Genomic DNA, 13,542 nt, shown 5'->3' with positions numbered 1-13,542 from the left:
GGGACATATTTACTCAACCTCGTCGCCACTGTAAGTAAGAAATGCATCTGTCGCACGTTCTTGGATGAGGTTGTATGCGTTGTCCGCTAGCGCTGTCTAAATGAAGGGAGAGTTCAAGGCTGGTAGATATATTCGTACGTTTCCTATCGGAGTAAAGCGTATGCCATCCATTTGATATATGTAAATGGAATGAAAAATGCTAGTTCCTAGGATGGACGTCCGGCTGAAGATTTTTAGATACAGTCGTTGTCCTCCTTCCCATTCTTCCGCCGCCGCCAGGAACAAGCAGCTTCGTACTAGTCACGAGTGTTGACGCGATCAATGTCGAAGGGGTTCCCTTCATATTCCACTGTAGGGACGAGATGTAGCGACCTTCTTGATAGAATTGGGGGCGGGGACTCTGGTCTGGCGACATGAGCCTCTGGGTTTGAATCATCTATCTGACCGTTGATTTCGGGCACTTCCTCTTTACTCTTCTCAGACAGTTTGCGCATGAAGTCATCTGCCTCTGCAGCATATTTACAGCGCCGACGAATCTCCTTGCCATACTGGTAACAGATGAAAGGGAATGGTACACAGGCAAGTGAAAGAAAAGCCGGGATACATGAAGCCCAATGTATGCCAAGGTTTTGGAACATTTGAGTCGTAAACAGGGGAAATGCCGCACCGAATAGAGAGCGAACTACAGCGCTTGCTGCAAGGACCGAAGCTGCGTAGATCGTATATGCATCGATAAGATAATTCAACACACTCAAAAAGACGAGAACCATGCCAAATCCAAATGGCACACCACCTGCGATACTCGCCATAAAGGGGAGTGATGGCGAGTTTGTCCAAGCGAACCAGAAAAGGCCCACAGGAATAGCAATTCCACCGAGAATAGAGGGAGGGAGGCGGGCTTCAGGGATTGCTCGGCCATCATTCTTCAATATGGCCTTAATGTATCGCTTGTTATCGGGAACGGTGTAGACGAGGGCAAAAAGCATGCCTACAAGTACCCCAAGAAACGACAAGCCCCCGATGCCCTGGTTCCAGCCTCTGTGTTGTTCATAGACAATGGGGAATGCCCCAAAGAGCATATATAGGGTGCCATAAATGATCGCCATATACATTGAAAGCAAAAAGACAATTGGCTCTCGGAACAGCAGTTTCCAGGGGCGTGACAAGGCTGTTGCGAATGCTGCACGGAGCTGAACCGGAGCCCTATCGATATCAAGGTTACTCCTGTAAGCCATTCCGGTTATTTTCGACAACACTTTTGCCCGTCGTCGTAAAAGGACCGGGGCATACGTTTCGGGAATCAGGGTTGAGCCCACTATCCACAGAACTCCGGAGAAAGTGGCGAGAAAACCAAGCACCCATCTCCAGCCCGCAGTCATGCCGAGGAATCCACCAACAAGAGGGCCAATAACGGGGCCTAGGAAGGGCGCAGATGCAAAGAGAGCCATGGCAAGGCCGCGCTGCGACGGCGCAAACATGTCAGCGATAACACCACCCGCGTTGGTCAATGGGGACGCGCCAAATGCTCCGGCAAAGAAACGGAGGACCAAAATTGTTTGTATATTTTGTGAACCTGTCACGGCAGCATTAAAGAAGGACATGGCGCCGTACGTCGTGATGAAAAATTTTTGGCGACCAAACACTTCACTCAGTGGAGCCCAGAGGAGCGGCCCAATGGCAAAACCAAGCACAAATAATGACACACCCAGTGTTACGACCTCATGACTCACATCGTACTCTGCCATAATTGCGGAAGAACCTCCGGTAAAGGCAGAAGAGACGAGGGCGACACCCAAAGTTGACGATGCGACGAGGCCAGTGATGAGCCACTTTTTGGAGTTGGTGAAATTCATTGGATCTCGGGGATCGTTTGGTATCCAAGACACGCAATAGGGATCGTCCTCGGTGCCTGATCCGGGATAGGGATAATCTCGCACATCTGCTGTGACAAGGCTTTGGTCCCAAACTAGTCGCCAATGTGGGATTTTGGTTGGACATGATAATCCTTCGATTGCCTCCTTTTGTGCCATTCTTTGGGAGAGTTCAATGCCACTGCGTCGAGATATGATTTATGGTAGCAAAACGGCTCAAAATAGATGAAGCATATCATTAATATGCACCAACCTGCCAGGGATGCTCTAGCTCGATTCTATGGCAGGGGCCTTTGCCGTAAAGGAGAAAGCGCAGAGATATTATTTAGAAGAAAAAGTCACGCACAAGCTAGCTTGGATGAAGAAGTATTCAAGTAATCCGAAGAATTATGTTTCACGCACAACGGACTACATTAATGATAAGCCACCTTCTAATGGACCTTTGGGTCCAGCATGCGGCGCAGTGCTTTATGTAGTGGTTCCACGGGTAAGAGACGCTAAGACCATCCATATTTCAATATTTCCGATTCTTGAGTACGGATGGACGGATCTGCACTTTGCTGGTATTGTGTACTGCCCAGAGGCCGTGCATGCCGAGAAGATCTGGTAGACTGCGCCAGGCGTACGTCATGTCTCCCCAAAACACCAAAACACGCAAGCCTCCAACAATATAATCCGCAAATTCATGGATCTATGAACAAAATTCTCAGGACCTTCCTCATTTAGACCAATCATGCGTATATCATACGCGGGTTTATTTGCCGGTCTACAGGTTCTTGACTTTGGCGTAGTCTAGGCCGGGGTGATAAGATTGTCCGGGATGTTAAAGTCTGATTTCGGGTTCGGAACGGAATGCATATAGCTCTCCATGACCCGGGCCGACCTCGAGGGTCGTGAAATCCTTAGGGGTGACCCGGAAGTCGCGGAGATCGGCTTGACCGTAACAGCATTCCGAACAACAGAACAAATCTACTAGTTATAATTTAATGTAATTACCCGCCGATCTGGACACCAAAAAACATCATACTAAAATACAATTTCTTAGGTCATAGTATATCAACAATAGATTGGTTATATTTAACCACTCTATAATCTATAGAAGACAGTTATTTATCTGTATAAAAGACAATTCTATAAATAAATTATCTATAAAATACTATAGTTCTCTCCTGAATCCTCATCAGAGCCAAATAAAGAAGAAATTAAATTTAAAAATATCTTATAATTTGAAATTTACCACTTTCACTTAAGTTACCTACGTTGTCCTTCAATAAGGGTACTGAGGAAACGAAGGCTGTGGCACTAAAGACCATAATATTGAAGATAGAGGGAAAGAGAGGCTACTAAAATTAATTAAGTCTATTGCAAGACGTCTGTGACTCTATCATACTGTAGTGTACATAACTAAAACCTACATTTGGGATTCTCTCCGAACGCTGTTGGCCATCTTTCCATATTCAATCTCCGCCTGACGCCTGAAAGTTCGAGGTATACAGCTAATTCTGCGAGCTCATGCACGTTTATAAGAACCAAGGGTTAAATAGACCTCCATCTCGCTAATGACGAAGCTATTCGATGATGATATACCAAAATGATAAAAGTATCTCGTTCAAAATGTCTCTAGAGACCTGTAGAATGAAGAGCAAAAAAATAAACATTAGTATCGCAGAAATTTCAGGCCCAGAAGACCAACACACATCGCAATTCAACCCTAAGTCTATTTCACCCCAATCATACTTCGTGCCTTTGAAACGAAGAAGTCCTTTCCTTTGATCATCCCAACCATTTTACCCCAAGGAACCATACCAAACATCTGACCGGTTCCGCTGGATGAACCCACCGGCACCAAGAGCATGACCTTGTCATCGGGAGTATACGTCTTTCGCTTGCCCTGACCCAAGATATCATTCTTCAAGTTTGCGCAAACAATGGGAATCTGCTCCTGGGCTTTAAGCAACAGACGGGCTGGATGGGATGTGATGTCACCAATGGCGTAAATGGGCCCCTTGACACGCATCTCGCTGTCGACATTCACCCACCCTTTGGTATCCAGAAACTGCGGGGGTATAAACTGGTTGTTGGGAATTACTCCAGTCGTCGAGATGTACGCATCGGCCTCAATGATCTGGTCGTTGTCCAAAGTGACCGACCATTTCTTAGTCTTGGGATTTTGCACCGCCTTTCGCACCTTACACGACCGTTTTAATGTCACTCCCTTCTCAGCCAGTATAGACTCCGCGCGTTCCGATCCGGCCTTCTTCAGGGCGGGGAGCACGTGCCACGACGACGAGATAAGTGTGATGCGTACATTGGATCGGTCTTGGAGTGCCTCAGCCAGTTCACCAGCGAATTCCACGCCGACTGCGCCGGCACCACCGATGACAATGTTTTTCGCAGTCGAGATCTCATGCTGCGCGATTTCGATGGCTGCTTCAAGATGATTGTCTCCAGTTGTTTTGAATGGGGCCAAAATGCTGCCAGTACCTGTCGAGGAGGCCGTGGAGCTACCGGATGCGATGACCAGATAGTCAAACTTGAGGGACTGCTGATTGGCGAGCGTCAAATTTTTGGTGGATGGGTCGATATCGACTGCCTGACCTTGGATGAACTCGAAAGCACCGACCGGGGCCGTGGCAAACGCGTCGATGATGGGGATAAGGTATTGATCCTTGCGGAAAGCGGTCGGTCGGGCTAGAATACGGGGTGAGGCGATGTTGAAAAAGAACTTGTCGGATGGGTTGACGAGTACGATTCGGATGTTTTTGGGCATTGATTTGAGTAGGGCTTGAGCCAGACCAATGCCAGCGTATGATGCGCCGATAATCACGATATTAGTCTTAGAAGAAGACATGGCGAACGACTGTAGACAGTAGCGTTCCTTGCTCTTATCAAGGAAGAGAGATGCTGATAGTGATGAAGTTTGAGATCTGGAGGTTGCCGCCCATTTATATAGATCAAAACTTTCGGCCTCCGCTTACTTGCTTACAAAACAACACTTTGTCTCTCTCATAGTTAATCATCATTGGAAATTGACTAGTAATCCATGGTAGCTGGCAATTGCACGAAGTTTCTGCCGAAATGAGCGACAATTGAGAAAATCTCGTCATCAAGAAAGCTCCGACCCCTTTAGCAAGCTTACAAATCCATTGTATATCTGAGAAACACGGTTCACGCAGGGCTAGTAACGGGGATAGCCCGATTGGTGGTCAATCAGGGCCATTGCAGTTTTCGATATTGGAAAAGATTATTCTAGAGCATGGACTGCATCCACGCGGGCGCTGTTAAATGGCTTGATACTTATCGTAGACCGATTACCAATCGCAATTTATCGCCTGCCTTTGCAGGTTTGCAGGATTGTAGAGACAATCGGGGAGTTATCTTCAATCATGTTCTAAGATAATATTGTAGGAATATTTCCGAACTACCACGCAACGAACCTGTTAATAGACTTTCGCAGACCTAAACACCCTCCCCCTCCAAAACACTATGCTCCGACCGGTTTGGAGAGAAATAGCTCTTTAAGGCGAACCACGTTTTCAACATGACCGTGGTAGATCATGCTGTGTCATGTTCTCTTCGAATCGGAGGAACCGACCCGGAAGTCGCGGAGATCGGCTTGATTGAAAGAGCATTCCGGACAAATAGAACAATTTACTAGTTACAATTGATTACTAAAAATGAATTATCTCTGTTCGCATGGCATACCCGTTCTGGAGGTCTACGGCTACTCCGCTAATACTGACACCCTGCAGGTACAGAGTATATTTTTATTAAATTTATCAAGGGGCAGAACCTGGGTGATATATAGTTTAATTTATCTGATAAACAGAGAATAAATCTCTTTATTAAGATAGTGGAGCTTGAATCATGGTTTTTTACACTATAGTTTCCAGTAAGTGGAAACTTTTATTATTTCTCTGTTCTTCCAAGTATAAATAAGATTATAATTTTGGAATTATTGCTAACGAATCAAGAGTTATTCTGTATTGGCCCTCACACATCTTTTAGACTATAAAATGGGATAAGAGTTAATCTATTAGTAGATCATGGACCATGTGCATTTTGCGGTTATAAATATTCAGAATTAAGATAAGATTGATAGTGAACTTTTTACAGATCTAGACTTTCTATTAGCTATTACTGCGGCTGCTAAAAAGGAAAATTATGTATCTTTTCAAATTTGGGAAGCCTATTCAATTTTTTCAGTGTCTTCAGAGAGGAACTTGGATTATAAGCTATAATGTAAATATTACAAGCCTTAAGTAATATCTCTATATAGGACCTAGTATTGTCTCTAAAAAAGCAGGCCTTCATCAACCGGTTTTACGGTATCCCGATCATCAACCGACCAATATATTTGTATCTGGAGACTCGGTAATTAAGGTAGGGACACACATGAATGCGTACAAATTCTTTGACCATAAACGAGGTATTGAACTCTCCACACAAATGATAATAAATTGGAAGGGAAAACATGTAGACTCCCTTGGGAAGCAAGAGTGGAAAACTCGCCCTTCTGATGACTCTAGTATGGGGCACGCTGCCAGAAACGGCAGCGCTCGTTTTCAGTTGGATCCTTCATCTCTGCGACACCGGATGTGTCAACATTCAGCACGGAACCTCTCACACTCCAAGGTTGGAAGAGGGGTCCAATGGTAGAAGAAGGAATTCCACCTTTAACGAAACTGATAGTATAATCCTGCATTATGTATGCAATGGTTGCGTTTCCAACTGCTGAGCTGGACCCATCATACCAAACATAAGAAGAATCCATACTATGGAGCGCCGGAAAGACGCTGAACATATAAGGATAAGTCTGATTGGGTAGGGCTCTGCTGAGGGCGTTGGTGCTGCATGTGAAATATGCCTCGGAAAACAGCAAGTCTGCTCTCCACACCGGGCTTTTATAGTCGTAAGATCCGTTGTAAACTGGGGGATAGAGGTCATTGACGATATAGTCGGTAAGATTGGGGCCGAAGTTCGGAAAGGCCTCGCCGACAAGCGTAGTCAGAACGCTGCTATTCCTTGTTTCGGGAGATGTAATGAACAACCCTTCGTCCGCATTATGACCCACGATTAATGAAACATTGTGGTTGAACCTGCCCCATGTGAGAAGGTGCACTGGAACGTCTGGTGCAAATCTACCATCAACCACAGGGCCATAGGAAAAAGAACCATAGGTAGAAAGATTTGTGATCTGATACGAATTGGCAGCAATGAGGCTCTCGGTAGGCAGTTGGCGCGCTTCTTCGATAGAGGTGACATTCAGAATCCGCAAGAATTGATTCGCAATCTCATTTTGCTGTTCCTCTGTGGTAAAAGACAGCCCGGGGCTCTGAACGATCGCTCTATGGAAGGTCGCTGGCACGTCGCCCCCGTACGCAACTATCTGATGGACAATAGATCCGCCTCCAGCAGACTGTCCAATAACAGTGACCTGATTTGCATCACCACCGAAGAGATGAATATTGTTTTGCACCCATTCAAGAGCGAGGCGTTGGTCATGCAAGCCAGCATTGGCAACTCCATGTTCTGTGGTAGCGTCACTGGCAAGCCATCCAAATGCCCCGACCTGCCGCACGAATAAGTGAGCCATAAATTATTTAGCTGGCGGCCCAAACTTACGCGATAATTGAAGGAAACCCAAATAAACCCATCGTCAGCTTGCATACCACGTTTCATAAGCCCAGAAGGATCAATGGTGTTCTTGTGTCCCATCACATATCCGCCACCGTAGATGCTGACGAGTACCGGAGCCAAGCTTTTTTCCGTAAGGTTCTGACTCCTTCTTTCATATACCTTCTTGGGGACAATGACGTCTAGAAACAAACAGTCTTCAGAGATTCGGCCGTCGTGAACTCCCGCCCCATCGATAACGGAGAACTCTGAGCCGCTAGTATTGAGTGTAGATCCAAACAAGGTCTCTACAATAAAGTCAGAAGCAGTAGTAGCCCACTGGGGCATGTCTGCCTGGGGGCACACTCTCCCTACATCTCCGGTCTGAATTTTGGATCGATTTGTCAAGGGTGGTACGGGAGGCTGAAAGCGAAGTTGACCCAAAGGTGGGGCAGCATATCGAATGTTGCTGAAGTTGTACCAACCGTGCTCATTCTAGAGACCGGGTTAGTATATCGTGCTTTGAACGACGCAACAAACGTATTCAGGAATAATACTTACGGAGAATGAGCTTGCCTGGTGTAACTCATACCCTAGGTCAACGATTGGCAGAGAAGCCGCTTCGGCGACGCGGGAAACCGCTCCAAGAATAACCGTCAACCAAAGAAATACCATCGTAGGCAATTATAAAATAGGATATTAACTGACGGTAGTCATAGTCTTCTGAGTAGAAGACATCTTTCCAGATTATATACTCGTTGCTATGCATGCCGTAATCTTTTCTGCCGGCGTGGCGGACACTACGGCGAGCAGGGCAGGTAGGGATCCACGGAAAACAGTATTGGTGCATTTATGGATGCGAAAGCGAATTACCAAAAGTGGTTTTTGAATATCAGCTATTGCCCCTTTCTCTGTCTTGGCACCATGCAAAATTAGACAAAGTCTCTGGTTCGAGATGGACTGATCCCGTAGGGGGTCTATGACCGAGGACAGGAGTCAAAGTGCTCTTAAAAGTGAATACCGAACGGGAGCCGACCGAAAGTGGGCCGGTCGTTCAATGTTAGGAGTCGGGCGTTAGAAAGCAGGGAAAATATACTTTGGCTCCACCAAGAGAAAGCTTATCGCTGCTACGAATACGGATTTCCTCATATGGAATAGCTCCGGGGAGTCTCTTGATGCAAAGCAATATACTTAGGGTACTAAAATAGTCTATATTTCCACATTCACCAGCTGCTCTGTCTTCATGTAATTGGGTTGATCTATTCCTTCAGCCCAATTTCTATTCGTCACTTCAACATCTCTAATGTAGTGCAAATAGTCTCTTAGAGGCCAAATGCCCCCTCCCTATGGACGGCTACATGTTCAGCCATATGATAGAAAAAAAATGGCGTCCTCCGCTTTTTGACTGTTCTAATCCAGGGACAACTAAGTTGAATAAGACCTTCAAGGCATATGAAACAGTTGTTCGTTTATATTGCCTGGGCAGTGATTCTCAATACTCCACTTATCACTCTCTGTGACACGTCTGCAATGGAATGCTTGCGTTGAACAGACAGTTCGACTTTGCGTCTGATAACCCTTTTTCAGCTGTGTAGGCAACGGTCATTTAGGTCATGCTGAATGGTAGTGCTTTTGATTTTGCGGGACTTACAGGTATTTCCGGGCTGTACAGCAGCAGATCAATAGTTTGGTTCTCGGGCCCTTTGTTAAAATCTGGGTCGGAGATTCTTCGGTGCGTCAACCGCTTGCCCTGGAGCCCACTTTCGGAATAGTGCGTTCGCCCCCTGGTAATTGGCCCTCTTCTCTTCTTAGTAATCTAGTAATCCCTCTTCCCTCGGCTCAAATCACTTCAAGGGAGGCTGCAGCCACACTCTTGTCCCTTCCAATCCCCAGCGCCTCTTGCATATATAGGGTTAGACCAGGGTAGCTCGCCTGTCTGTAGTCGAACACATAACGAGATGATTCCTGTACCAAACGGGTATGTCAGCGCTCGTTCCCGCAAATCCCACCGTAAGTCGCGTTTGGGGTGTGGTAATTGCAAACAGCGAAGGGTCAAGGCAAGTTCTGGAAATGTGGCGCTGAGGTCATAGGATGTCGTCTGACGACTAGTTTAGTGCGACGAAAGCAGACCTATGTGCGGACAGTGCACGCGACACGCTATGGACTGCGATTATGCAGTTGGTGAACTGGTTAATAGGGGCTCGCCATCGTCAAACCTACCGGAGGGCAATCGGCGACAGTCGGCGCAGGATGACGGGCATACATACATCTCCTCATTCCTATTCGACTTCCAAATACCAAAAAGGAAACATAGTCGACGATATAAGTTGCGTCCTCCGTACGCAGTCTTGGGAGAGGGGATTTCATCGGCCTTGACTAACTACCCGTTTGAATTTTCTGCGCTGGATATGGAGCTATTTCACAACTACCTGTCATCCACGTCCCTGACCCTGGCTGAGGACGAAGCAGGTCGGCAACTCTTGCAGACAAGGCTTCCAGAGCTGGGTTACTCTTTCAATTACGTGCTGCGTCTTCTATTGGCCTTCAGTGGGTTTCACATCGCACACTTACGGGAGCGCTGTCCTCAGCAGATCTCTCGTGCCACTAAGCCCTACGTGGAACGAGCTGAGCAGCATTTCGCTATTTCCCTTCGTCAACTCATACCATCTGTGACCGAATTGAATCCTAACACCTACCATGCACTGTATGCGGCGTCGTCATTCATGTGCTTCTGCACGCTAGCTAGAGGCCCACAGCCCGGTGACTACCTGGCGTTCAGCAGTACTGGCCAAGCGCAGTGTTTGACGCTCCTGCACGGTGTTCGGTCGATTCTCCAGATGACAGAGCGGATGTCAACGCACGCGGGAGCCGGTCCAAGACACCACCATAGTGCAGAATCTACAACAGCTCATCATGAAGCACAAGTATCACCGTTTTCTGAAGAAAATGTCGCTCCGCTGGGTCAGATTCGCCAGTTATTGCTTAATGAGCTTGAACAATCTGATCCGAGGCATTCGACATATTGTAAAGTCCATGAAGACCTGGTCTCGGTTTTTCATTCATTAAGAAGCCCAAAACACCATTTGCCAAGGGGAGCACGCTTCCCGTACATTTTTGGCTGGCTTTTTCGGCTTCCAGGGCTTTTCGTCGCCGATCTACATGAGCAGCGGCCACTCTCGCTGGTATTGTTCGCATTTTTCGTCGTCTTACTGAAAGACATATCTTGCTATTGGTTTATGGAGGGATGGCCGGAGCATATCATGGCCGGAATCTACCATCATCTTGATGAAAAGCATAGACCTTTGATCCAGTGGCCAAGGGAGAAAATCAGTTAGATTCTCTCCGTCGTTAGACGTGTCGGGAGGTTACATCTATCTATTCTATCTGCAACGACCGGCAAACATTTTCTATTTGCTGCCTCCTCCCAGCTCCAAGGGTACGGTAAGGAAGCTATGCTCGCTTGTCGGTGATCGTGGAATATGCTTATAACGTGCGGCTTGCAATTAATGATCTCAAGCACCTGACTAGACAAACTCCACTGCTGTGCCCTCTGGATCAAAAGTAGACACAAGCAATTACATTCCCACTACGGGCAGATCATACTATTAGTCATTCCAGTATAATGTTGCCATCTGCGATATCTCGAATACCATTATCTGGTCATCGTTTGTAAATATTAAAGTATATCTTTTAGATCTTTCTTTAAATAAAGAATATTCAGGTCCCTGAAGGAGGCCCTGAAGGATTAGTGAAAAAGATATTTATGAGTCTTGCATAAGCACAGTCATAGTAATTCTGTTGTATGTCTTTATTCACTTTTTGCGTTCTTGGTAGCTAATATATGTATGTTAGGAAATATATTTTCTTCCGTCCTGCCTTAATCAGGTGTGAGATTGCCTTGAGCCTACAAGGAGCGTAGTTTTGACACCCACCCGCGAATGCGCCGACAGTGCACAGCGCCAAATATATATTCATCTACCACCCCCTTTGCCCTGTTTCCTTTCTAATAATCGACCATTAATCTTACGACACATCATACCGAAGTTCCCCACTACTACTTTTGTATAAGTTCACCTTATGCAGCCAAAAACAAGATCAAAGTCTAAATATTCCACATCAGAATCAGGGCCGGTCCCTAGGTGTCCTTCTAGAGACGAAGCCCTGACAAACCGCTATACTATCTAAAAGCGATATATTGTATTTATTATAGCGATTAGTGTTTCGACACTATCTAGCAAAAGAGTAGTATCCTGAGCCATCCCACCAATGACTTTACTATACGGGTGCCCTTCTCGTGCGAGAAATGTTCGACAATAGTGGGCCTTGCAGATCATGTTGGAATTACCTCTGGTAGCGTACTTAAGTTCGCCATCGATTGCGTCCCAACTCCAAGAGGGTGACCGATAAGTAGCGGGCCGTGGAAACTTGCGCCGTGAAACTGTCCACTTGAGGCATCCTGGGAGGTGGTGAGACCAGAGTCCGGCATGATAGATGGGATTTCCTTCTTATCTCTTTGGCCAATGTTGACGGAGCTTTTGTACTAGTCCAGACACTGCGATTAGGCGATCTCCCGGTTTTGTAAGTGTTGGTTGTGTATAGCAGCTAATAATCTTCCTCCATGTGCTGTCTAGTGTGCGCTCTGCATCTTCGATGCCAGGGACCATGAAAGAACTAAAAAGGGAACGATCGTGGAAGACCCAAGACGGTAGTTGGACAATATCATCTCTAACGCCTTGCGGGTCTGCGGTACGGTCAATATTAATGTGCTCGGTCTGACATTCGTACTGCAGTGTGTGGGAGCAATAGACTAGAGACCGTGTGACAGAACTCGTTCCTCTAAGCACCATGCCCGACTGTTCACTGGTTCCGGTCGGAGATCAGTTCCATGGCTCAGAAACATTGTCCCCAGAGCACCATCGGGAGTTTGGAACGGAGGTGTGCTTGGAGCTGGAAACCCTTTTCGTAATCCTACATATTCTAATAGAGCTTCAAGGTCATCAAGCTCAGTCTAAGCATATAAGCCAGCTCTAATTACTGACAAGCACATACGACCATAGGGTGTGGAAAATAGGGCTTCCCGTCCGCTCAGCCGTACTCAAGCCACACGCCGGGAGGTTAGTAGTTGGGTGGGTGACCACCAGCGAATCCCTTCTGTTGTATGTTTTTGTAGTTTTTATCTCTACCGGTGATGATAAAGTATCAATGCCATACCAGGGGAGAATAGAGATCTGCATCACGTTTCGCATGCATCCCACGGAAGTCAAATGAGTAGAAGCGATCATTTAGCTGAGAAGCCGGCGTGGAGTCAAAGCCAGGCGATAGCCGGATCCAAATAGTACACTCCAGTATATGATTCGTGTAGAGTTCTTTTTCTTTTTGTTCACAGTTGAGCTCATGAACTATACCTACCGTTTTTATCGTTGTAATCTCCGGAAACTCCTGGATCATATACATCTACCGCTTTCCACTCGACTCAACATCTGGCCTTCCAACAGTAGATCACCCCATTGCCACTAAGCAGCCAACATGCATGATAATAGGTCTTGGTAACCCCAATGAATAAGCACCTGCCTCAACGTTCAGCTTATACCCATGAAATGCTCCATTCTACGTCAGTCGGCATTTACTACACCCTTCTCGCGACAGCCACAGGGTTAAAGAAAAATGGCACGATGTATGACATGGGGAATACCTACAGAACTGAATTTAATACCTTGGGTCTCTGAGGAACTTCATCAATAACCCTCAGTAAGCTGACCATGAACAATGGTTTGGGACTGATAGCCGGAACAATCCAAATATGATCTTTTCTCCGCTATTATCTCTACTATGAAGTTCCAGGACATTTGAGAAAACGGTCAGACTTCCATTGACGAGTTTAAAAATTCTTCGTGAGTAAATTCCCGTCATTGGGGCACCTTTCTCAGTCTGTAGCAGATAGCCGAAAAAAAACAGAGGTCACCCAGTATGACCTACCTCTAAAAGTATGAATATTTAACTCAAGTTGGCACTTTCCTAATGCTAAGGCTTTGCAAACCAGGCAATCTCTCAGACA

General features: G+C 46.3%; 4 protein-coding genes across 4 annotated transcripts; 1 reads left to right on the top strand and 3 right to left on the bottom strand.

Annotated features, from left to right (window-relative positions):
- Positions 1 to 296: 296 nt before the first annotated feature.
- Positions 297 to 2,030, bottom strand: BO85DRAFT_420971 (MFS transporter; the record flags this gene model as incomplete). Its single annotated transcript, XM_025657912.1, has 1 exon — positions 297 to 2,030. The coding sequence occupies one exon, from the start codon at positions 2,028 to 2,030 to the stop codon at positions 297 to 299; it is 1,734 nt and encodes a 577-aa protein (XP_025515256.1).
- Positions 2,031 to 3,588: 1,558 nt separating this feature from the next.
- On the bottom strand, positions 3,589 to 4,753 carry BO85DRAFT_514030 (NAD(P)/FAD-dependent oxidoreductase; the record flags this gene model as incomplete). Its single annotated transcript, XM_025664730.1, has 1 exon — positions 3,589 to 4,753. Exon 1 carries the CDS (start codon positions 4,720 to 4,722, stop codon positions 3,589 to 3,591), a length of 1,134 nt encoding a protein of 377 aa, XP_025515255.1. The 5' UTR covers positions 4,723 to 4,753.
- A 1,629-nt stretch (positions 4,754 to 6,382) lies between these two features.
- BO85DRAFT_514028 (carboxylesterase family protein) lies at positions 6,383 to 8,162 on the bottom strand (the record flags this gene model as incomplete). The annotated part of the gene is made up of 3 exons (XM_025664729.1): positions 6,383 to 7,443; positions 7,497 to 7,982; positions 8,049 to 8,162. 3 exons carry the CDS (start codon positions 8,160 to 8,162, stop codon positions 6,397 to 6,399), a joined length of 1,647 nt encoding a protein of 548 aa, XP_025515254.1. The 3' UTR covers positions 6,383 to 6,396.
- Positions 8,163 to 9,646: 1,484 nt separating this feature from the next.
- Positions 9,647 to 10,822, top strand: BO85DRAFT_488077 (uncharacterized protein; the record flags this gene model as incomplete). Its single annotated transcript, XM_025663503.1, has 1 exon — positions 9,647 to 10,822. The coding sequence occupies one exon, from the start codon at positions 9,647 to 9,649 to the stop codon at positions 10,820 to 10,822; it is 1,176 nt and encodes a 391-aa protein (XP_025515253.1).
- Positions 10,823 to 13,542: the final 2,720 nt, after the last annotated feature.

This window comes from Aspergillus piperis (genome assembly GCF_003184755.1).
Source record: "Aspergillus piperis CBS 112811 unplaced genomic scaffold BO85scaffold_9, whole genome shotgun sequence".
Taxonomy (NCBI): Eukaryota; Fungi; Ascomycota; class Eurotiomycetes; order Eurotiales; family Aspergillaceae; genus Aspergillus; species Aspergillus piperis.
This window is presented reverse-complemented; position numbering and strand designations above follow the sequence as displayed.